The 23678-nt window shown below is 39.9% G+C and overlaps 3 protein-coding genes across 6 annotated transcripts in view; 2 read left to right on the forward strand and 1 right to left on the reverse strand.

Annotated features, from left to right (window-relative positions):
* Nucleotides 1–1562: 1562 nt before the first annotated feature.
* On the forward strand, nucleotides 1563–6483 carry sla1a (Src like adaptor 1a). Its single transcript, XM_034125331.1, has 8 exons — nucleotides 1563–1725; nucleotides 2190–2261; nucleotides 2817–2916; nucleotides 3101–3187; nucleotides 3495–3598; nucleotides 4340–4471; nucleotides 4827–4956; nucleotides 5889–6483. Exons 2-8 carry the CDS (start codon nucleotides 2198–2200, stop codon nucleotides 6085–6087), a joined length of 816 nt encoding a protein of 271 aa, XP_033981222.1. The 5' UTR covers nucleotides 1563–1725; nucleotides 2190–2197; the 3' UTR covers nucleotides 6088–6483.
* Nucleotides 6484–14773: 8290 nt separating this feature from the next.
* abitram (actin binding transcription modulator) lies at nucleotides 14774–18227 on the forward strand. Its single transcript, XM_034125168.1, has 6 exons — nucleotides 14774–14994; nucleotides 15131–15182; nucleotides 16996–17125; nucleotides 17256–17332; nucleotides 17420–17489; nucleotides 17741–18227. The coding sequence occupies exons 1-6, from the start codon at nucleotides 14913–14915 to the stop codon at nucleotides 17876–17878; spliced, it is 549 nt and encodes a 182-aa protein (XP_033981059.1). The 5' UTR covers nucleotides 14774–14912; the 3' UTR covers nucleotides 17879–18227.
* The window catches only part of ctnnal1 (catenin (cadherin-associated protein), alpha-like 1), a 50484-nt gene continuing 45022 nt past the window's right edge, over nucleotides 18217–23678 (reverse strand). For all 4 annotated transcript variants that reach the window (XM_034125166.1, XM_034125167.1, XM_034125164.1 and 1 more), the window contains 5 exons: nucleotides 23468–23516; nucleotides 22883–22939; nucleotides 21360–21479; nucleotides 20520–20603; nucleotides 18217–19809 (listed from right to left, as the gene is read on the reverse strand). In XM_034125166.1, the coding sequence (XP_033981057.1) occupies nucleotides 19639–19809; nucleotides 20520–20603; nucleotides 21360–21479; nucleotides 22883–22939; nucleotides 23468–23516 (481 nt within the window). In that variant the 3' untranslated portion in view covers nucleotides 18217–19638. The remainder of the gene's footprint in view (nucleotides 19810–20519; nucleotides 20604–21359; nucleotides 21480–22882; nucleotides 22940–23467; nucleotides 23517–23678) is intronic.

The raw sequence follows: 23678 nt of genomic DNA on the forward strand, positions 1-23678 counted from the left end.
CCAGGGAACTCACCAAGTGTCAAAAAACACAACCCTCTCTATTTTCCTCCATACCCAAATCTCTAAAAAAGGGGCTGCAACGGATCTGATAAAAACTGATCCAGATTTGAACACTGTCCTGACGTCAGGACAGTGGCGCTACGGCTATTGGGCCAACTCCACCAATCAGGAGGAGACAGCCACGCCGTTCGAAAGCGCTGGAGACGCTGTAGTACATATGCCAGGCCTGTAGGTTGTGCTGTTCTCACATAATCTGCCCTTGCAAAAACAGAGCTAAAAAATGTCAAATTGAGCAAAATGAGGCATGGCATGATCTGTTTGGTATTTAAAAAAAAAAAAAGTATAGATATGCCTTATATGTCCTGGTGTATGGTCCTATACTATATTATTCAAATATAGCATGATAGGTCCACTTTGATGTATTTTAAGATATTTCTATGCTACACATAAAAACTAGGGCTGTCAAGTTAACGCGTTAATAACGGGTTAACGCAAAAAAAAATTAACGCCACTAATTATTTTAACGCGATTAACGCATGTGTTGTTGTTGTTGTTAGCATCTGGTGCTAGCTAGCGGCGCTAACGGATATAAGGAGCTGTTTCAATGAAAACAGAGGAGCGACATTTCGCCGACAACTGCGCCGAGCACTTGACTTTATGCAGGTAGCCAGACAGTGGGACATTGTACGAAAAGTCAGCACACTCAGCACGGATAGTGTGCGCAACATGATTGCAGCGTCCAGGCAGCACCCGTTCGAGCATATATGCCTTGAGCTGCACATAGCTCCAACGATCCATCACAGTGTCTCCACACACACACACACACACACACACACACACACACACACACACACACACACACACACACACACACACACACACACACACACACACACACACACACACACACACACACACACACACACACACACACACACACACACACACACACACACACACACACACACACACACACACACACAACACACTTTTTATTGTATGAGAGAGGTTCCAGGTTGAATTGAGGCGAATATTTGTAATGTTCAGAGGTTGTTGTGATTAATATTCATGAGAATATTTGTCATTGTTCAAATGATAATAAACAAACATATATAGCATATTTGTCCACTCATATGTTGATATGAGTATTAAAAACTTGAAAAAATATCCCTCTAAGGTACATTTAGAACAGATAAAAAATGTGCGATTAATTTGCGATTAATCGCGATTAACTATGGACAATCATGCGATTAATCACGATTAAATATTTTAATCGACTGACAGCCCTAATAAAAACACAATTAGTTAGTAAATACTAATAGCTCATTGGACTGTATTAAAGCATTCATAAAATAAGGTTGATCTCTTCTGGAACATCAGTAACATTACCAGCGTTTTTACATATGTTAACACGTTTTTTTTTAGCATACATTAAAGCTTTCGGTTGCTGTAAATAACTACATTTAAATGGGTGTTATGTGCACCCTTCCTTTGAGGAGTGAGTGTGTCAAAAACACTTATGCGGGCCTTCTTCCTCATTTCATTACAGGAAGTGAGTTTGCAGTCAGATGCAGAGCTGTCGCCACACTCTGTGACAGGTCATTGCTGTAAGCTGTTATGAACATGATACTTTTGTAGTAGCGGACTCGGCTGCTGCCACCATGGGTCATTATCTCTTTAAACACACTTGATGCCCTCACAGCAGGCCAGCTACAACTCCCACAGGTAGGTGTCTACAATTTATACCGCCAGCCGCGTTCAAAGCTTTCCATCTCGGCAGGTTGTTGACAGTCCACATTATTTCTCCATACTGGCCAACACTGTGATGCAACCTAAGTATATGGTCACAGGCAGGATCTGTTGAAATGCCTCATGGTGTAAGTTATGAAATATGAATTGCATTTTAAAACAAGCGGACATGATTTTGCAATATGTGAATTCAATATCATTATTCATTGGTGTACACAGGGCTGGGTTTACCAATGGAAAATTCTGACTGATAGCATCTAGCCCCAGCTTCCCTATTCTGAGTATGTTGTTTGAGATCAATGGTCAGCTTATAGGACATAAAAGCTGTGTGGTGTGGCAGCAGTAGAGAGAGGTTTAGTTTCACAACAGAAATACAGACACATGAGTGGAAAATTAGTTTGTAGGTTCACAGTTGTTCTGTCCTTGTGCCTTGACTCTAGGCTGGAGGATGGGGAATATAATGCGAGGTGAGAGTGCCAAGGAGACGATCAACACAGACAGCTCTTTAAAAGGTAAGAACGCTTAAAGATGATTTTAAATAACATAATTTGATTTGTATAAGAAACTGTTGTGGAAACGTTTTTCGCTGTGCCTACTCCAGTTTAGGGTAGCAATTAAGGGCTATTGTCATTTTAAATTAATCTGCCTATCATTTTTTTTGGTTTAATCAATACATGTTTTGGCCTATAAAAATGTCATAAATTACAAGTTTTTTCAAAGTCAAGGGGATGTTTAATGTTTGTTTTGATCATTTAAACCTCCAAGAAATTCAGTTTAAATTGATATCAAACAGAAAAAAGCAGGACATCTACTTTTTTGATTAATTTAACAAAAATATACTTTAACAATTCTTAAAATAGTTATCCACTTTCTTCGAATGCACAGCCTGATTGTATCGGAGATGTCATGATCTTAAGCTAAACTCAATGACTTAAACAAAAGGAATTTCCGAGGTGTAGTCCCACACATCTCTGGACTTTTCTAAATCATGATGTCTTTGTATTTGCATTAGTAAATGTCAGCTGTATTCTGTTTGTAGAAAAGGCTGTAACTATTGTTCTCGGCAGGTCCGGAGGACGACATGGTAGTGGTGCTTCAGGATTACCCGTCGCCGGACATCAGCGAGCCGATCTACAGGATGGGGGAGAAGCTCAGACTCATAGCTCAGTACGTTCATGCATTAGCTTTCTTCATTTAAAACCATTTCAGTTTCTTCTGTCCCAGGCGTTAACTTGGTAGACGGAAGATCTCAAATCAAAATGAGGAAATACAGTTGGTTACTTGATGCAGGATAGAGAAGTGTTCACACTAAAGGTCAATGTTTGATTCCTCTTTGCTTCTTCATGGTCAGGGAGGCTTACTGGTGGAGAGTACGCTCCATCCAAACACAAAAGGAGAACTACATACCCAACAGCCATGTGGCAAAAGTGTACCATGGGTAAGTAGAACCATATTGAAACCATCCGCCAATATCGGCTTCATTGATCTGTTTGAACATAACATCAAGAATATCAAATGCATATTTTTCCACTACAGCAATCTGAAGGAAGTTGCGGCAGATGTTATTAACACAAAATAGTCATCACATTAGTGTTGTACGTGTAGATTTGATGTTTTTTTGTTGTGTATGATAATGTTAATATATAATAAAATGAAGGGATTGATTCAGTTTAAAATGTAAAAGTCTAAAATGCAATGAGTATTTAATGTGATCGCTAACACATGGCTTTTTTTTGTCCGGTCAGTTGGCTGTTTGAGGGGGTGGAGAGGCAGAAGGCCGAAGAGCTGCTCAGTTTACCCGGGAACAGAGTGGGCTCCTTCCTGGTGAGGGAGAGCACCAGGGAGAGAGGTGAGGGCTTTCTGTACAATGTTTAAGAGTTTCTGCAAGTAGCCATACTCTTTCAGATCTTAGGAGAAGTGAAAGAGTTTTTACTAAAGTTTCACCTGATGGCTTTAAATAAAAGGAATTGAGGATTAGGGATGGCGCTATTGAAAGTTAACTTTTGACTTATTAATTAAAAAAAGTTTTAGTTTTTTTATGTTAGAATTTACAGAAAATACGTTTGGGGCATCAAGATGGTATACGGCCATTTGCTTCAACTCAATGTTTTCTGTATGTAGAGGCAGATTTCTAAAAAGAAGTCACAACTACAAAAATAAGCTGAAGGAAAATACATTTTATGAAATACACTTATTCACTTTCTTGCCGAGCATTAGATAGATAATGCCAAGAAACGTAGTCAAAACAGCGAAGACAAAGAAATGGATACATTTTCACTTTTTTTTCGTACTGATTAAACAAATATTGCGTTATTATCATGGTTATTATACTTACAATGTGGCGATAAGCAGTTTTCTTTTACTTTTGCTAACAAATATTTGTTTAAGGAAACAAAATCTCCCCTAAAAAATTCTGTGTGGTCACAGTATGATCTGAAACTTTTCTTTACCAATGATACAAAAATACCCAGGATTGACATTCACTTCTGCTTTTACATTGTCCCAACCTTTTTTAGTATCGATTAAGAGTGGATCAATTGTTATTGATGTTTTTGGTTTCTTGTTGAAATGTGTGTTTCTACATCCTCAGGTCTGTACTCGCTCTCAGTGAAGCACAGGAGTGTAAAGCACTATCGTATCTTAAGACTGGACAACAGCTGGTACTACATCTCCCCTCGCCTCACTTTCCAGTGCCTAGAAGATATGATCAACCACTACTGTGGTGAGTGTATGCACACACACACACACACTGAGATACGTAACTATGCGCAGATAAGTATGTCTAAAATCAAACAAAAAGGAAATACGCATCATGATAAGAAGAGCCGTACACACGTACATAAACAGGCCATCATGTTCTTAATATAAAACTGTTGCTCATCAGTGATCGACTTTCGAAATATAGATTTTTGTAACAAAACAGGAAATGAGATACAATATGCATGCTCGGTAAGGACGACTGTTGAGTTTGGTTTGAATGTTTGCCTGAGCGTGAAAGGAGTAAATGCAAATCATTTATTCTGTTTGTTTGTTATCCTGTGAGAATGATTTAACTTCCCCTATTGATGCCTTTTCAGACGCTTCAGATGGCCTCTGTTGTGCTTTAACCTCCCCCTGTCAGTCGAGCACGACCCCCCCGCCTGACGCAGCCCATGCAGCTCCACCTGTAGTGATGAGACGCAACTTTGACTGGAAGAAAATAGACAGGTACAACTGAGGCTTGGTGATGATATTTACCAGCTTTAATCGGGCAGTGCATGATGCTTTGTCCAATGGTGGCTTATTTTGTTTCAAGGTTCAAGGTTCTTTATTGTCAATCTGACATAGCTACAGAGTAATTATGCAGTTGAAAATCTTATATCACAGGCTTCTCCAACAATGCAACATAATAACATAACATAATAACAATAAGAGCAAGAGCAATACAAAAATAATAATAGTTATAAAAATGAAATAAAGTTATGATGTGGAATAGTTTCACCATATAACTGTTTTTATAAGGTGACACTGTAAATGCAATATAAAACAGTTATTTACTGCATTTCTAAATAGCAATGGTCAAATGTAAGATTGAATAATCTGCACATTACTTTTTCAAATAACAAATGAATGGTTTCACCAATGAAATGTTGGAAAACTGTGAAAATCAATCCCAAAATGGCTAATAATGAAATAGCTTGTTTTATCTGACCCACTGTCTGAAAATATTGAATGTACTATCTTCGAACTACAGCCATTTCTCATGACAAATGTCTGAAACAATTCAAATAAATTAAATAAATGTCTTTAAATTGACAAATTATTTATTCAACTTCTTGTTATTGAATTTAGATTCAAGCAAATCTGTGGTTGATCGATTCAAATAAAGTAATGGCTTGAAATCAAGATGTGGATAAACATCAGTGAAAGAGAAAAGAGGTGGGAGGCGTGTGGTGCAGTGGGTTGCGCGTTGGTGTTCGGATCAGGGGGTCAGGTTCAAACCCCACTGCAGTCAGCATGTTGTTGTGTCCCTGAGACACTTCACCCCAAATTGCTCCTGTGGTGATTGTCCACAGTATTGAGTATGTAAGTCGCTTTGGATAAAAGCGTCTAACAAGTGACATGTAATGTAATGTATTTCTGTAATTTCCTCTCTACAGCAAGCAGCTGGTGAGCACAGAGAGCTGCGGCGAAAACATGGTGAGCTATGGAGTCAGGAACAGCATCGCTGCCTACCTGTCCTTTTCTGGGAATCGAGACCCTGCACAGATGAGACCCGCCAGCAGGAAGAAAAAGAGTAAATCTATGTATGCTCTCCCTGAGAACGGCCACGGAACCATTGACTATGAGGACCTCTAGAGACAGCAGCGGGGTTCAAAGACTGAAATACCTTCAGGTTGAAGGCAGTAGAGGGCATCCTTCTCAGCAGCATCCCAAACCTCGAAGTGTGCTATAGCTTCTAATGTGAGCACTTGAAGTACTTTAACAATAACGCAAATTGCATGAGCGCTTACACTTTGACTCACCTAATAAGATGGAACTTTATGGAGTTGAACTGGACGATGGTGCAATTGAACTGCGGTGTGTATTCTGGACGAGTCATGATCACAAACAGCCGGCATTAGGAGAGCGAAGAACAATGTTATGGGTATTGTTTGGTAATTATATTATTAATATTTGTGTGTGTATATGAGTATTTGTGGCTTTCAAACTATTCCCAGTGTTCTTAATAAATGTGATATGGTTAAAAAGCAATCGTTTGAACCCATAGATATCTCTTTTTGTTGCCACCACATATTTTCATGTTATTATGTTGATTTAAAAAATGGGCTAGCAAATAGTTGCTTTTTTGCAAATCAAGCAGACATGGAGCAACATTCACAATAATTTGGAGTTATGTTTATGTCCCCCTTGATACATCTGATGTTAATTCTCCTTTTATCTCTGTTTTGGTCTCAACCAATTACTGAAGAAAATATGTGGCTCTTTGGTTGCTAAATGCTCCACTCTGCTCACCAGCTAGTCGCTAAATTGGTTTATCAAAGCTTGGGAACTGCTGATTCTCTTGTTTGTCACTACAAGCATACACTTTCACATTAAACAAAGTCATTTGATCCATCCTAAATATACTGTAGAACGATTAAGAGAGAACCTTAAGTCTAACATATTCTGTGTGGAGGAAGTAGAAGAAATAACCATTTGGAAAATGATAAAACTTCCCTGATTGGTTCTCAAATGATTCACAAGAGGAACAAACAAAAACACATTGGTAAAGGTTACTGCATAAATTACATTTCAATTCGATTCAGGTACTTGGGCGGATGTGGTGCTGCAAGATCTATGATTCTAATTCGATGGTCACTATTTTTTTATTCTGTCCATGTGTCAGTAATTATCTTCGGAAGCATTTGGAACTTATTAGTCATTTAAATTCCATCCGGTGATGACAATTGCAAAAAGCTCAGACAGTCGCTTTTTGAAATGTCCCTACCATAGACTGCCAACATATTTGTTCAACTTCTTCTGTCCATCTGTGTCTTTTCTTCACAGTAGGATAGTCTCCATATTTACACATGGTCAACATATGATAGGCTATTCATTATTTAATTAAATGATAAATAAAAGTATTTAATAAAGGAATGCAAACATTGAATAGACTTATTTGTGCCAGAAAAACGTTTTACCAAGCTCCCCTCAACCCCTTTCGTATTCGTGCTTTAGCAACTTCCTCTTATGTTTTGAAGAGTTTGACCTGAACATTTCTAACCACTAACCCAAAACAGCAACCTGTGAGATATGTGAGAACAGATCTGTGGGTTGTTATGTGTTGTTATGTTTAGCTCTCTGCTTCTTGCTGGTGCCTCTGAGTCAGAAGAGAATGATAAATGTGTCTGAGAACGTCAGCAGAAGCAGAGCGGAGCCGGTTGGTCAGTGAGGAAATGTCCAGAAAGCAACATGGGGGTCAGGATCCACACTACACACGTTTGTTAAATCAAACCATCTAGTAACTCAAATACATTCACACAGTATGGAGGGCTTTAGGTTTTAACAGCGTGTGACATTAGTCAGTTCAAACGTTTTTGGCTGCTGTGTAATTTCAAAGATTTACAAAAAACCTATGCTGTCTAAGACATATCCTCATCCTCCTTATACATCCTGAAAGTTGGCAACTCTGCCAATCAAAGTCAACTGAGTGTGACTAGTTAAGACGCGCTGAGCACTTTCATCTCAGTTAAAAAGCAGGATCAAATACTTGTTTCCCGGTTTAAGGTCTCGTAAAATACCTGCAAGTAACATATTGGGATTCTGTGTCTGTGTGTGTGTGTTTAGTGGAACAATCAGTGATGCAGACACACACACATCTGGTAGCCTACTGCTGCACCATACAGAGACTTCTGTCCAGTCAGCATTACTCAGTCCTCCAGACGACGTGTAACTAGTCTAAGAAAACACTAAAGATCCTGCTATGGGTGATTTTCCTGTTGATCAATGACTATTCATTGAAAGTTCTAGTCAGAAAGTGCAACAGATCTGGGGTGAAGCAAAGTCTGAGAGTTCATCTCTGAATCAGAATGAAGGCAAACTTGTGGGAAACATGTTTTCATCAAAGGCTGCTTATACATTCAAAATAAACTCACTTTGACTGATCTATTCATCCATATTCACATCCCTGAACGTTCAACAAAAAACAACAACTCTTCCCTGAAATCACGTGAGCATCTACTGTAAATACCCATGCAGATAAGAAAGACAATACTCCGTCACCCCGCCAATCACCACACACCTGTGGGTTTACATGTTGGGGGGAAAAAGGCTCTGGGTGGGATGAAGAGCGGAAGAACCACGGCTCAAACTTAACAGAACCAGACAGAACGCATGTTGTTTTACGAGGAAAAAACCCTGAGAGGTCTTCATGATGAGACAAAAGGGATTCCAAAGTTGAGTCCCTTGTTCTCAATGTTCGATGTTACAGTGGATATACGTACCAAAGAAAGCACTCAAACAATAAAGTTTTAGGTTTTTTTCCATGAACAAAAACAAGAAGAGGAAGGAGAGTTGAGGGCCGTTCATCTCTTAGTCTCTAGGAATGGGATCAGGAGAAAGGAGTGGGATAAGTAAAGGAAATTAAGAGATGGAGGGAGATTCCTCTTCCTCAAGTCTGTTTTCTGTTAATCATGCTCTTATAATCTCACTACATCCTCCCTTCCACCCCGAGGCCCAGCTGTCCAAATCTCTGACTTCATCACTTCTGCACTGGATGCACGCTTCAGAATATCCAGATAAATGTTTGCTTTGTTCCATCACAAACACATTCTGTCCTTGGCCCCCTTGTTCATTAAAACTGCTGTTTTGATTCTCCATGCTGTTGCTTTCAACACATGAAACAGTCTTATTTTGTAAGGGGAGATCCTCTAGGGTTTTCAGGGTGACTATTATCAACGTTAGTTTTCACTATAGCTCTTGAACTCGATTTTCAGGAATGGTATATTTAGTTTGAGCGTTTCCTGTCAGAAAACCTCACCACATGAGCTATAAGGTTCATTTGGTGTGAGAACTTGACATTTCACTCTAATTTAAAATCTGACCACTTCCTGCAGGTGTAAAATAGAAATAAGTTGAAGTCTTGTCATGAACTATCTCACTCTATAGCCCAAACATGGACACAGAGATGAACATGAAGTTTTACTGAGAAACAAATAAACAGTCCTCAAGTGCAAAACAGTTTCACACTGATGGTTAAACTACCCTCAGAACATTAACTTTAATGGGCGTTTGACAATTTTCACCAAAGTTGTGAAATAACCTCTCCTTAAGAGCACTGTCAACACTGAGTGTTCACTTCAGTTACAGCCCATGAGAACATCTCCTTTAATGTAGAAACAAGGGCTTCGGCCAACACACACAACCATGTCCAAGGCTGTCCAGAGAGCTGGGGGAAAACAAACAAAACCCGAACTCTCCAAAGGAAAAAAGGCCCAAATGTCCACATATTTGCCGCGGAATGGAGTGTTCTTATGTGACCCGCTAGGAATCTCCCTACTCTCATTCCTTTACCATTTCTGGTACATGATTCTGCAGAATGAGTCGGTGATGTTCATGCTCATAAAAGGGCTTTAAAAAAATATTTTCAACTCAGAGGAAACATAGTGACAATCGCTACAAAACAAGTATGCAATGTGCTTTGTGTGCTTTCATTGACATGTTACAAGTTTGTGCAAAGATCTTTGTCATTTCTGCATGAGCAAACCTTTCTAGTGACAGCTGTTTTATTTGTCGGACATGATTAATCGTGTACTGTTTGGATCTGAAAAGCTTCAGTCAGGTAGAGGCATAGATTTGTTTTCTTGGGAAGCAGTTGAAGGGTGAATATTTGGACTAAAGAAACAATCTGCTGCTACGCTTCAAGCAAACAAAAGAGGTGGAGAATTCGTCTTGGAGAAAAATTCCCTTTCCATGAGGAGATTTTCAAGATGTTTGCCACGTGGCTTCAGACAAATAATTACCACAAGCCCTGTGCAGGCGCTTTCTAATTAGAAATTGTTGGTAAACCTAAATAAGCCCACTTGGTGACTTAATGCATATATCCTTTTCAGCGTCTCATAAAAGAGTCTTGTTAAATGTTTACTGGCAAGAGAAAGCATGTGGTAAGAATCCAAGGCTGAAACCTCTTAATACCTGTAAATTATTCCACGTGTGTGCATGTGGATTTGGCGTCTTACCTGTGCAGTGTGCATGTTCTTTCCATGGCCCTCAGCTCATGTTGAACCCCATTCATCTCTGGAGGATGACAAGCAGGATGACAGCTGTGGACAAATTAGTGTCAGGAATAAGTCTGAAGCCCCTCGAAGCCAGGGAGCATGAAAGAGGGAAATAAAGATTGATGGGCACCAAGTCAGAGAAGACAGAAAATAATATGTGATTGATGTAACCAGATCTGCTAGACTAGTGACTCTCAATTATTGGAACATTAATTGTTCAACTGACATTAAAGTTATATATTTAAAAAAGGTGAAACATGAGATAACAGTACAGTGTCCTAAACTGACCGGCAGGCATTAAAACAAACAAGTTCAGACCACTTCCTCTGGTCTTAATGTTAAAGTCAATGTTGAATGACGTAAGTGTCAGATAAAAACCTTGCCTCTCTCAAATGATAAAAATGAAAGGAACCAACAGAGACTTGTTTTGCCACCATGTGTTTTTGTCATGAGCATTTTGGCTTTAAGAGGAGAGTCCTTTTCTGCTGCCAGGGACACATTATCCCTTTCTCTCACACACAAACTGTATGCACACAGACACTCATAATTTAAATCATGATAGCTTTATTTCCTTTATCAGAAGCAGATGATACTGGCTCTGGTCATGCTCTCTGTCGATATGTCACTCATGCAAGCTACTGTCTCCTTAAATTATTCATACAGTTAATGTTTTATAAACTCAAACCTATCAGCAGAACAACGGGCCAGCAAGTTCAAGGAAGAATAACAACGCTTCTTGTTCCATGGTAATCATAAATCCAGTGTACATATAGGTTGTTAAAAGTTGTGATCACTTGCTGAACATCCAATATGATCTTTTCAGTTGTAATGCATTTGGATTGCTTTCAATTGAATGTCAACACTGTGTAGGGAAGCTGCATAAAATATGTTTGAACTAAAGGACTCGTGGATTTGACTTACAAACACACATATGGGGCACACACATATTGTCAGAGCCTCGGGGCCTCACTGCCTTTGGAGAGAGGCCAGAAATAACAGAGAAGCTCTGACATGATTGATTGCACCTTTGGCCGCCGATTACCACAGAGAAAGACAATAATAACTTGCCATGGGACCAGCTTATCGAAGTGATACCGCTCCTCTGCAGACTTGACATTTGAAAAACAGGATCTCCAAACACCAGATTCAGAGCAACGGTCAGGGATATGTTTTGGTGCTGATGCATGTTAGTACATTTGCTGACAGCAGAGTAGGAACTTTATGATTCCACATTGAAGCTTTTTAGAGGAAGAGATTACTGTGAGACTGTACTTGTGATTCAGTCAACCAGGGCATTGACCACACTCTTACTTAATTCCAGTTCTTGTGACACAGGAACACATTTAACAGCCCTTTAAAAGCACTACCCTGAAATGTAAGTTCCTCATTTGAAACCCTCTTTACATACCAGTGAATAAAAAAGGGCTTAAATGTGCTTTCGGCAGCGAATGACTCAATCTGTTGAATGGCAAATGCAGGTGTGCGTGCCTCGTTGCTTTCCAGGAAACAGACTGGCAGCGTTTTCTAACTGCGGCATAACTCTATTATTTCAGACATTTATGAAAAGAAGAGATACTGAATGCGAGCCTGGATTTCATGCAACACTGCTCACAAACGATGAAGTGCTGAAAGTGTTACTGATAGCTTGTCTACATGAACCACTTATGGAAAATAAATCCCCTTCCTCATAATAATTCTCTCCATCTGCATTACAACACAGAAACATCTCATTTGTCTCTCTGGCGTTAAACAGCGCTAACTGTGTGCCACGAAGCAGGAAATCCTTACTCTTCTGGCCTTGTATGAGTACAGTTCTAATGAAGCGAAACAACTGGTTTTCTAAAAGCCACGCAGGCACCCCCCTTGGTTTTCTCTTCCCTTATCAGGCTCTCCTTTGGCACTGAGAACCAGCTATGAAACAACGTTGGACAACTTCCATTGCAGAGAGAGACTGCTGGAGCCGCACTGACACAAACAGCAGGCCAGAGAGGAAGGTCTGCTCGCTGTAGCAGTAGCTGACGTGGATACTCGTGAATCCAACACACACACACACACACACACACACACACACACACACACACACACACACACACACACACACACACACACACACACACACACACACACACACACACAAACACACACACACACACACACACACACACACACACACACACACACACACACACACACACACACAACACACACACACACACACACACACACACACACACACACACACACACACACACACACACACACACACACACACACACACACACACACACACACACACACACACACACACACACACACACACACACACACACGCAGCTGGAGTAACTCGAGCTGACTGTTTGACAGCCAGCCAGTGAACTTTGAGGTCCAGTGCTGAAGACCGGGAGACGGAGCAATGTTTCTTTTCAACAATACGTAGTAAAGGCTTGGGAATGTACACAAACTGACATATACATGTGATAAACACAGATGCACACACACTCTCGCAAAAATCAACATCCATGGAGTTCACCAGGACATACAAGACACTCTTCACTCACATATTTCAAAATGACAAATTGACAACAGCATCATGAACCCAAACAGAATATTTATATTTACAGAGACATCTTAACTTTAGGTATCCAGCATACCTGTTGCTCTACTTGCAGCGACTGTATAACCTAAAGTGGGATTTTCTTTGGAAAAGGGTCACAGATTAAGCTGCATATCAAGAAAGGTCTTGTGTATAGGAAAAGCCTAAAGTAAGATTGGATATCTGAGACATTCCCTTCATGTCCACTCTTTCCATAATGGTTTTGCGTTTCATCTTTGAATTAATTGCAGACCATGGCCTACCACAGAGAGAGGAGTAATGGAAAAACTCATTATGATGAGTCTTCACAGAAAAACGTTCCAAGTCTCGGTAGTGGTGAGTAGATGAATGGAAAACTCATTGTGCCCCCAAATATCAGCTGAATCTCTCACTCCTGCGCTTTCCTCTAAAACTATTTAACCAAGATGAAGTCATCATTACATAATCATCCTCGTACCAATGCCAGTCCCCTCCACATTGTGCGCATGGAGCCAGATATGTTTGGTATGTGATTGGTCTGGACTGGGTCAGAGAGGGGCTATTTCAAAAATCCAGGGAGGGTAACAGTCCCTCATTCCTGCATCCATTCCGACCCTCTTCATTACACAAACCACTCAGATACAGATACTTAAAAATGTCTATGCACTATCTGTGAGAATCAATAGCCAAGAGGGGAAAAAATGACACGTATCAGAGTATGGTAATGTTGCAGTGGATCACAGACACTGTGAGATGGCATAAATGGTCTACACATTTAAAACATGCATATTAATCAAATGTGAATATTTTAAACTGGAGGAATTACTTATTTTACATATATGTGCCAGCATCATGCAGAGGATTTGCTTTTAAATAAACTTTAGTGTCCTCTGAGTTTGAATGTGTAGAGTTGAATGCAGTTGCTAGCAGTAGTCTGACATCTAGTGGTCGATGCTAAAAAACTGCTTTCATTATATGTCCCGGGTGGTATGACCCTGCCAAACAAAGTGCAACACATATGTTTTGGGCATGCATTGACCCCTTTAGTTTTAATTTGTTAACACATATTTGTTTAAGCAAGATTTGAACACAGTATGTAACACACGTAATAATGCAAGATCAACCCTAGCTAAGGTCGTTATAATTTGAGGTCACAATTGTGTAACTGTTGAAAAATGAGACTTCATCCAAAGACCACAACTCAAGGGACTCACAATACATGGGTTTTCTGGGCCTCTAAATCTCCAGAGTCATGTAAAGGACTGGGAAAAACAATGATTACACACCTTTAAATATACCTGACTCAAGTGACAATGTCAATCGGAAAAACATTTCACAACTGTTTATTAAAGCAGAAGTTTTTGTAAAAGTTTTAAAGAAAATCAACATGAGAAAAAAAGTTTATGCCTACCTTTCCAGGTCTTTTGGCGGATGAGAAAAGCCTTCAGATGCACAGAAGTCTGATGTGAAGACGACAGTAGATCGAGATTCAGGTCCAGTTTGGATTAACGAAATTATTCAATTGTTTACATAACCAGTATCTCCATGCTTCCATTTTCAAAAGTACCAGTGAGTTGATTGAAATACTGTGATGAAAATTTACTTTGTGAATTGTAGTTTTCTAAAGTGTCAAATTGACCTCCCAAATTCCCAAAGCCCTAGCTTTGCAAATTCCCAAAGAATCAAACATATCTCCGGAACCTTTTCGCTCGAAAAACGTCGGACTTCTTCTGCGACGGATCACTTGGTGTCACACAATTAGTTGTCCGTCAAGCACAGTAGTTGAGAAGCATAGGTATTGATGTAAATTAAGTATTATTTTCTTACTAATACCTGTATTGTGAATCGTTTTGATGGACTGCTTGGAGCAGAAAGATACTGAAGCGACGGCGCCGTCAGTTATCGACCGATATTACACACGCTGGTACAGAGCAGGTAAATATAAATGTTACAGTTAGCCATGCGGTGGCTAACTGAGCTAACGTTAGTTGGACTTCAAACCTCATGCAGAGTAAACATGTTTTTGATTATATTACCGAGATGTACAAGTTAAATGTGTTGTTTTATTTAGATATTAAGGGGAACCCGTGTGAGGACCATTGCATCCTACAGCATTCAAACAGGTAAGGTAACAGGGGTATCATGGCTAACTTAGAACTTAGCTAACTTGTTTTTTATTACCTTTTATGTTAAGACACGAGGAATTAGCTTTGGTGTAAATGGTACAAACATAAACACAAAAAGAAGAACACTTTTTATTTTTAAAGGAACAAAAAATAGCACTAATATAAAAACTATTGTTCATTGTTAAAATACTGTCAATAATTAACAAAACATTAATATGCAAAACACTGAGCAAAGTCAAATATAATATAAAGTGGAGAGCTGTGCAGGTTTAAAAAGAGGTAGTGTGAAACAGAAATGTGCACCAAAGGGTTTACAGCAGGGGTGTTCAAAGTGTGGGAAGGTGAGCCTCCCCTCGGAGAACATAAGAACAGCCGCAAAAGTTTGCAGTTCAAATATTCTGCTGCTTTTCCAAGCCTTTTTACTTTCTTTTCTTCTCTCATCACACATTCAAGCCCCCAGTGTTCATGTATCATTTCAATCTAAATTCTTCACTTTCTTCTTACACATTACATTTCAGCATAGCAGTTTAGCGTCAGCTTTTCAGCATAAAGCATTCCTACTAGCAATTTCTTCAGGAATTGCATTCTCTAGTTATTGTTGCTGTTGCTATAATGCAGGGGTTTTGAGCCCGCCATTTGAAGTTACTCCGACTTTTTCGCTCTTCTTGTCTCGTCTCTGTGTGTGTGTTTGAATCTATCGTGCTGACTCACTGACTGCACCAATTTGATTGGCTGAGTAGCGTTACCTGCCTCAAACATTAAACAATAACTTTTTAAAACCTTTTTATCTTTATGTTTTAAACATATTTAAAAAACATGTTTAACATTTTCAACATCATGGATAAATCCTTATATGCTCCCGGCAACACACTGAACGTCAACTTTGCCTCCTTATTCCACTCACCCCTACTTTAGTGGGAACAATGAGTCTGCGTCTTTGATGCACACAGGCGGATGATGCGGGGATGCAATGTAGACAGGAATAAACGCAGATCATCCTCTGGCTGCAGCCTTGACCGGTACTTGCTTTTGATCAAAGTAAGTATTATTAAAATTAAAATAAAGGGCGGTGCCGGCCGTTCTGTGATTCTCCAGAACACACAGATGGCCAGTCCGCCCCTGCCAGGACCGGTCCATGAAAATCCTAGCTTCAAATAATCGTGGTCATACTTCCTCCGTTTTCTGCCAGACGCTGTCTCCTCTCTCACTTTAAGGTAACTTCACAAAAAATCGATCCATGTTGCCGCTCGCATAAAGTTGGCTGAAGTGAACTAGCTAGATTTCACTGTTTCGTTATTTTTTTCTCACGCTGCGCCTCCCCTGAAGCTCTCTGGCGCCCCCCTGGGGAGGCGCGCCTCACACTTTGAAGACCGCTGGTTTACAGTCTTAAAGGTCCCATGTCATGGCCATTTCTACTGATCATAATTCCATTGTTGAGGTATACTAAAATAGATTTATATTGTGCAATTTTCCAAAATCGCATTGGTTTCTCTACAGCATCTCTGCTTGTTGGAGCTCCTGAGGAGTTTCCTCAAACATTGTTTTATGGGGGACTTCAACATCAGAAACAACTTCTATAAATATCCATTAATGGCACACCAAATAAACATCAACAAAATTAAAGGTTTCCAAATAGTGAAGTCCTCCAAAAATATAAGGGTTTTAACAGTTCTAGTCATCCACTATTATGAGTTGTTGCAACAAACACACACCATATCCTGTCTCGCACTATCTTCAACTCTATTCACTCATACTTATTAAAAATGACTTGCATTCACTAATATTGTTAACTTGTGTTTCTTCTCTGCAGACTGTGTGTCATCACATTAGCCGAGACTCACCCAATCCTTCAGGATGGGCGGTCAATCAAAAAAATCAACTACCAGATCAGTGACGGCTGCAGTCGGCTGAACAATAAAGTGTCTGGGAAGTCCAAGCGGGTAAATTCAAAATACTTTATAAAGCTACAGATGGTTTGGATTTACGTGCATTTATTTCTACTTGTGTAGCTACCCTCAACATTGTTCAGCTTGCCCTTAAATGCCTCTCAATCTTTTTTTCCCATCATAGGGGGGTCAGTTCGTTACTGATTTTGCACCTTTGTGTAGGATAACATGCACAGATGAAACTGAATACACAATCTACAGGTAAGATAATAGTTTGTTTTTCTAGGCATATATTTCACATGCTTGTATGCATTTCATGATAAGTCACACAATTCATCATCTTTTTAGCTGCATCCGAGGCCGTCTTCTGGAGGTCAATGAGAGTATTTTAAAAAACCCCTCTCTCTTGCTGAAAAAGGTAAATATATATTTGTAACTGTAAAATCATCTCCTATGCATATCTGGATACCATGTTTATTGTCAAGTCTAATTGTGTATTTGCCCTCTTGAATTACACGATGTCAAAATACATTTTGAATATTTTGTTTTCTCTATATTGTTAATGACTGCAAAATAATAGTTCCTCTTCCACAATCTTTGAAGTTTTCATTTTCATTTTATCTTATCAAACAAATGTTTATAAATGCTTTGTCTGTCCAATCTGAACAGCCCTTCACTGATGGATACATCGCTGTCATCTTGCCAAAGTTTGAGGAGAGCAAGACCATCACAGAGAATCTTCTGAGCAGAGAGGAGTTCGAGAGCATCGTCTCCAAACGTTCTGTTGCCGAATCTCAACCATCATGACAGAGTTCTACTCATTTCCTTATTTAAGTTAAACCCGCTCTGTCAGTCCTGCCAGGTTGGGTAAAGACTGAGGATGAATCCTGGAAAGAGACTCGCATGTGGTCAAAAGGAATATTGCATTTAATGCAAGCTTCGCACTGTGCCTCTTTACTCTTATTGTTTTCTTATGTTTTAGAATGAAGGAGGTTTCAGAAGGCACTCGGTGTTTGACTTATTGTTTGAAAAGATAAGAGGAAAGCATGACAAAGTACTTGAATTCTGTTTGTATAATACCAGAAACATATATACTTTGGTTGAATTATTTTTTCTAGAATGTCAATAAACAAAAACAGCAGTGATTTAAGAAAAATATTGTTTATTTTTGTATGTGTCACTTTTATTAACCTTTCAATTGTCAAAAGAATAGATGGTCCAAAACTAGATCTGATTTCTTCACATCTGTAGCTGTACTACAATACCCAGCATCCTTAGCTGCTCTCACACCGTACAAAGCCTCTCTAAAGCTTAATGTATGTTATTCATCTCTGTCATTATCACACCATCACCTAGTACCAAAGTCATTAACTTAGGATACATACTGTTTATATACATATATATCTATGCTTCATGTACCATATTATACATACCATTTACCATTTAATACATATTGGCCAACCAGGCAGCTTCACAATGATAGTCTTCATAACAAGTACACTTCAAGGCTCTATTTGACACAGGTGCCAGTTCAAATGATCTTTCATTTCTTTAGTGAGAAAAACAATGTCTGACTATACTAATGATAGGATTTCATAAAAGGACAGTGTAAAGTAGGATCCTGACATCCCCAAAGCATCTTATTGATGAACTTTATCTTCTGATTTGGAGAAGCCAGGACCAAATCAAAGAGTTCTCCAGTGATGAACACTGAGGTGTAAGAGCTTTATATTTCACACAAGTAGCAAGCTGTAGATCACAGCGTCTTGATGAGGACACTCATATTTGGCATTAAAGACTGATTTTGTTGCTAACATTCCATGGCAAACTATGGAAATAAACCTTTAATCATACGGTGTGACTTCAAAATACGCATTAATCCAAGTGAGATGACTAGAATGCCAGTGTTCAAAGACAAAATGTATCACTGTTTCATATTACACAAGTGTTAACATTAAAAAGCTTTAACACGTAGACCATAAGAGACTCAAACACAAGGGTTTGGTGGCGATGGCGTCATGCACGGTGGGTTTTAAGCTGGTAACTTTTTTTTTTTTTTACCCTCAATTTGGCTAACATGTGCAACACGTTTACAGTACACCACTAAGCAAATAGGCTTGTTACACAGAGGCACATAGTGAAGACAGATATATGGCTGAGCATTAAGAGGAGCTCTTTTTCTGATTTTTGATCAGTTCATCACCTCAATATTCAGAGAAGTGATAAAAGTGACTCAAAAATCAGGTTGTGTCAGAATTCTCTCTCTTGAAGGAGGCTCGCTGCAAATGACAAAGTCATAGCTGATTGTCTCCATCTTGTGGACTCGGGTGGAACTGATCTTCTGGTTAAAACTGCCAGCACATTGAGCTTGAATCTGCCTTCCACTTCATCATCCAGACAGCAAATGCAAGCTCCTGAGCCGAGGCTACCATCTTCACACGCTGCTTTAATCCACTCTTTAGGGGTGCATGAAGATGAGGGGAGTGAAGTAATTTTCTGGATCACCTGTTCTCCAGAAAGGTGATGTTCGCTATGTGCTGCTCCAATGGAGGATAGTGAACAAAGGATTATTTGCTCTCCAGGATGTTTAAACCGGCAATGTGCTGCTCCAAACATTTGACACCAAAGCCATTGCTGTTCTTGTTGTGGAGAGCCCCCTCCTCTTTGACAGGTGTGGATGCATCCTGCCTCTCTCTCCAGTCCTGCGGGGAACCCAGGCTACTCCTCTCTGACTTGTACTGCAAACAGACAAAATCGAGAGGAAATATTAAAAACAACGTAGGAACTTGCAATCTTTTAAAAGTTTTAACCTTATATTTTCCTTATCTGATTTTATGCTGTTTTTCGACAAGTGCAAAAAATGTAAGCAGACACTTTGAGCTCTTAAACTAAATCTTCTTAAGGGTAATCTTCACAGAATTCGGAGCATATCTATGATTAAGGGATTGCCTCCACACATCTCTCAACATGGCGATGGCTGAGCTGGCAACTGGCAGCTAACGGTGCCATCATCACTTGCAGTGCTAACAATGAAAAAATTGCAGACAAAGCTAACATTGCTATCTTGAGGGTGAGCCGGGGGTCTGATATAAGCTTCAATCATCTAATGTGAGGCTGGCTTTGTAAACAAAGCACAGAGAAGCTTGGATTACAACACAGAGGGAGTATGACTTTAATCTCTTTTTAGGAGGATATTACTCAACTTTTTCTTTACTTAGCAAATGGTTGTTTAAGGCTCTCAATGCCGTTTGTATAAACTTTCAAGCTATTAATGATTCATTATATGTCCACGTTATGTTCACAGTTTGTTTCCACTGCCCCTAAGTGGCCAAAAAATGTGTAATCATATTTTTTGCTTCATAAATGTGTTCAAGCTCTTAGCTTTTAATCTAACTTGCCAAAACACTACAAGTGCCAGTTATTCAGTTACGGAGTCCTGTTTAATCACCTTTTTGTTGAGCTTGTTGCAGAATGGGAGGAGATAAAGCACCACGGTCAAGATACCTCTGGTTGCCTGAATGGATGAGTCCACCTATTGACAAAAAAAGAAAATATTAAAATATATAAAATATAAAGAACTAGAATGGACATGCATTGAAAACAAATGCACACGAGCGTACACACAGCAGCCTATCAACCACACACACATATTACCACTTTTCTGATCAGTGCTCTCAGACAGACAGACAGACAGACAGACAGACAGACGCCCTCCCATTAGTGACAAATTATAAAGTGAACATCAGGAGGGAGAGACAGAGAAATGGGAGTCAATACATATCAAAGAGACGCTCATTAATCAGCAGAGGACACGCTATTCTTCATCCCATCCTTTTGATTCAGACCTTCGCCTTTATTACAAGGTGACCTGAGGCGGCTCATCCCTGCCCAAGATGCTCATTAATTTCTCCCAGACACTCATTAATCCAGTGCGCTGTGTTCGATAATGGTGATACTTGCAGATCACTCAAATATTAAGCCGTAGCCAGTAATGAAGTAACGCAGTTAGTCATGCCCTATTGTGTGTAATGTAATGTGTGCTCACTCAGTGCGTCATTGATGCCGTTCTATTGTCGGGGGATTTAGTTTTGATGCTTTTTTAAGCTAATTATCCCTTTAAATAAAAAAACTAGCGCCTGCTCTGGACTTTGTGTGATGTTACTAATTTGATGTCTACTTAACAAAACAGACTCACAGGCAAAAACAAGCCATTAATTCATTTTTTTCTAAAAAAGCTTTCACAGAAACAAACAAGAAAAGATGGAGACACACAAGGTAGTGTGAGTACCTTCTGGAAGGTGGCAGTCTTGCCCTGTACGGGAGTCTTGCCCCCCATCTGCAGCTGTTGGCAGAAAGCCACCACTTTCTCCATCTCTGTCATCACCACAGACTTTTCCTCATCAACCAGCTGGAATGGGAGAAACACAGGGAAAAGGGAGAGATTTATTTCGTGACAGCAAAGATGGTTTATGATCCAGGGACAATAGGTTAATACGTGCAGCCATTTATAGACCTACTGGACTGGATTTACAGTGCTGTTGTTCAACCAAGCATCAGAAAAGGAGGGTGAAATAAATGTTAATTTAGTGTAGCTTGATATAATCCATCAGCAACAGCCAGGTCATGATCTACTGCTTAAGTCTGTTATTCAGCTGGGTTAATCCCTTGATCTCAGTCACGGGGGCCATCAATCTACTTCACTCACATGCCACTAGCGACCTAAAAGCACAAGCTCTTTCATTCAGTGTAGCACTACTCATGACTGACAAAAGTATATAAAACCTCAATTACAAATGCTCGAGCTAATTTGCATAAATAGCCTCATAATTTAAATCAGGGCAACGCAGGTGTGCTACAACAGTGCATAGCGCCAAAGAAGTGAGACAAAAAGGGTGAGACTGAGGGACTCCATTAGCACCAGTGTGTTTGATGTAATTAATCAGAAAGCGTGAGGCAAGTTGAAGAGCTGGGCCTCCTCATTATGAATTAGTCCTGGGCGGTGGCAGTAAAACCCCCCCCACCCTCGCCCCCTCCAAACATGCACAAACATACAACCCCGCCAACGCAGCAGTGACAAATGGCAGTCGTTAATGGCTGTCAATAAGAAGCGTTTAATTACGCTTGGAGGACCTGGGGAAGTAGTTGGTGGAGGGCAGGAGGAAGGAAGACACCGAGGCGACATTCGTTTGTTTGATCTCGACTCAGAGAGGGAAAGAGGACGGTGAAAGTGTGTGACAGACTTCATTTCCTGCTCTCGCTGTGTGATTTATAAGGCGGACCTGGCACCGTGGCATGCTAGAATTGGTGATAGGAGTGTGTATGTGTGTGAGAGGCGTAACAAGGGGTGGGGGTCCAGGCGCTAGTGTGTGTGTGTGTGTGTGTGTGTGTGTGTGTGTGTGTGTGTGTGTGTGTATGTGTGTGTGTGTGTGTGTGTGTGTGTGTGTGTGTGTGTGTGTGTGTGTGTGTGTGTGTGTGTGTGTGTGTGTGTGTGTGTGTGTGTGTGTGTGTGTGTGTGTGTGTGCAGTTTTCCCTGTACAAAAGGTTGTTTTTCCTGTTACTTGTTTATAAACCCATTTCTATAGCTTCTTATTAAGAAACTATTGTCAGATTCCATTAGAGAAGCAAGAACACAAGGTATCCAGAAATATATATTTAATTATGTTTAATATAGTCAACTGCACTCAACAGATAACTGTCCGCCTTTTAAATAGGACATATTGAAATGACTTTTTGTAGAGGGCTTATATTGCAAAATAATTGGTGTGTGTGTGTGTGTGCGTGCGTGCGTGCGTGCGTGCGTGTGTGTGGTACCTGAGTGGAAAAAGTGCGGAAAGATGAGCACAGCTGGACTCCCTCTTCTGAGAGTACCTTTAAAAGGAATCAGAAAAAATACAAAAATCAAAAAAACGTACACAGAGTGAAACTTTATTTAATTTCAATTCCACCAGAAAGGAGCTCTTGATAGTAAAACAAAACAAAAGCACAGTAAATATTATGACTGTTTCCTGCTGTTGTTATCAGCCTGCCTTTCCGTCTCTTTCCCCTCTTTTCTCTCTTCCTCTCTTATCTCCTTAGCTTTCCACAGATGGAATAAATCTTGCTGACATGTTGGGCCCTGATTCTACAAATTAAGGAACATTATCGGCAATAATCCTAATTTAACGGATACTATCCTCCATGCACCGTTTGTTATCATGAGCACACAGCGCCCTCTTTCCATCATAATAAGTCCTACTAGTCATGCCCTATCAGACACAAGGGGGAAGGGAATGAAATGATGCTGGCATTTACTAATCTATCGATCTTCCAGCCACAGTATGTCTTCTGTTTAATAAAACAACAGATGCATTCATTTGGTGGACAGAAGGAGAGATTAGCAGATATGCACGCACATACCTCAGCTTGATGAAAAAGATCTAGTGTTGTTTTCAGCAGCCCCTCCCCTCTGAGGAATCAATATGGGAAACACAGAAAATGAGGAAAGGAACAATGCATTAGAGAGATGGATGTGGACAAAATACATCCACAGCAATCATGAATTGCAACCATTGGGAATGAATCATAGTCACGTCAACTGTGCCAGCACCTCTAGCTATGACTGGTAAAT

The sequence above is a fragment of the Trematomus bernacchii genome, unplaced genomic scaffold, assembly GCF_902827165.1.
Source record: "Trematomus bernacchii unplaced genomic scaffold, fTreBer1.1, whole genome shotgun sequence".
Classification (NCBI taxonomy): domain Eukaryota; kingdom Metazoa; phylum Chordata; class Actinopteri; order Perciformes; family Nototheniidae; genus Trematomus; species Trematomus bernacchii.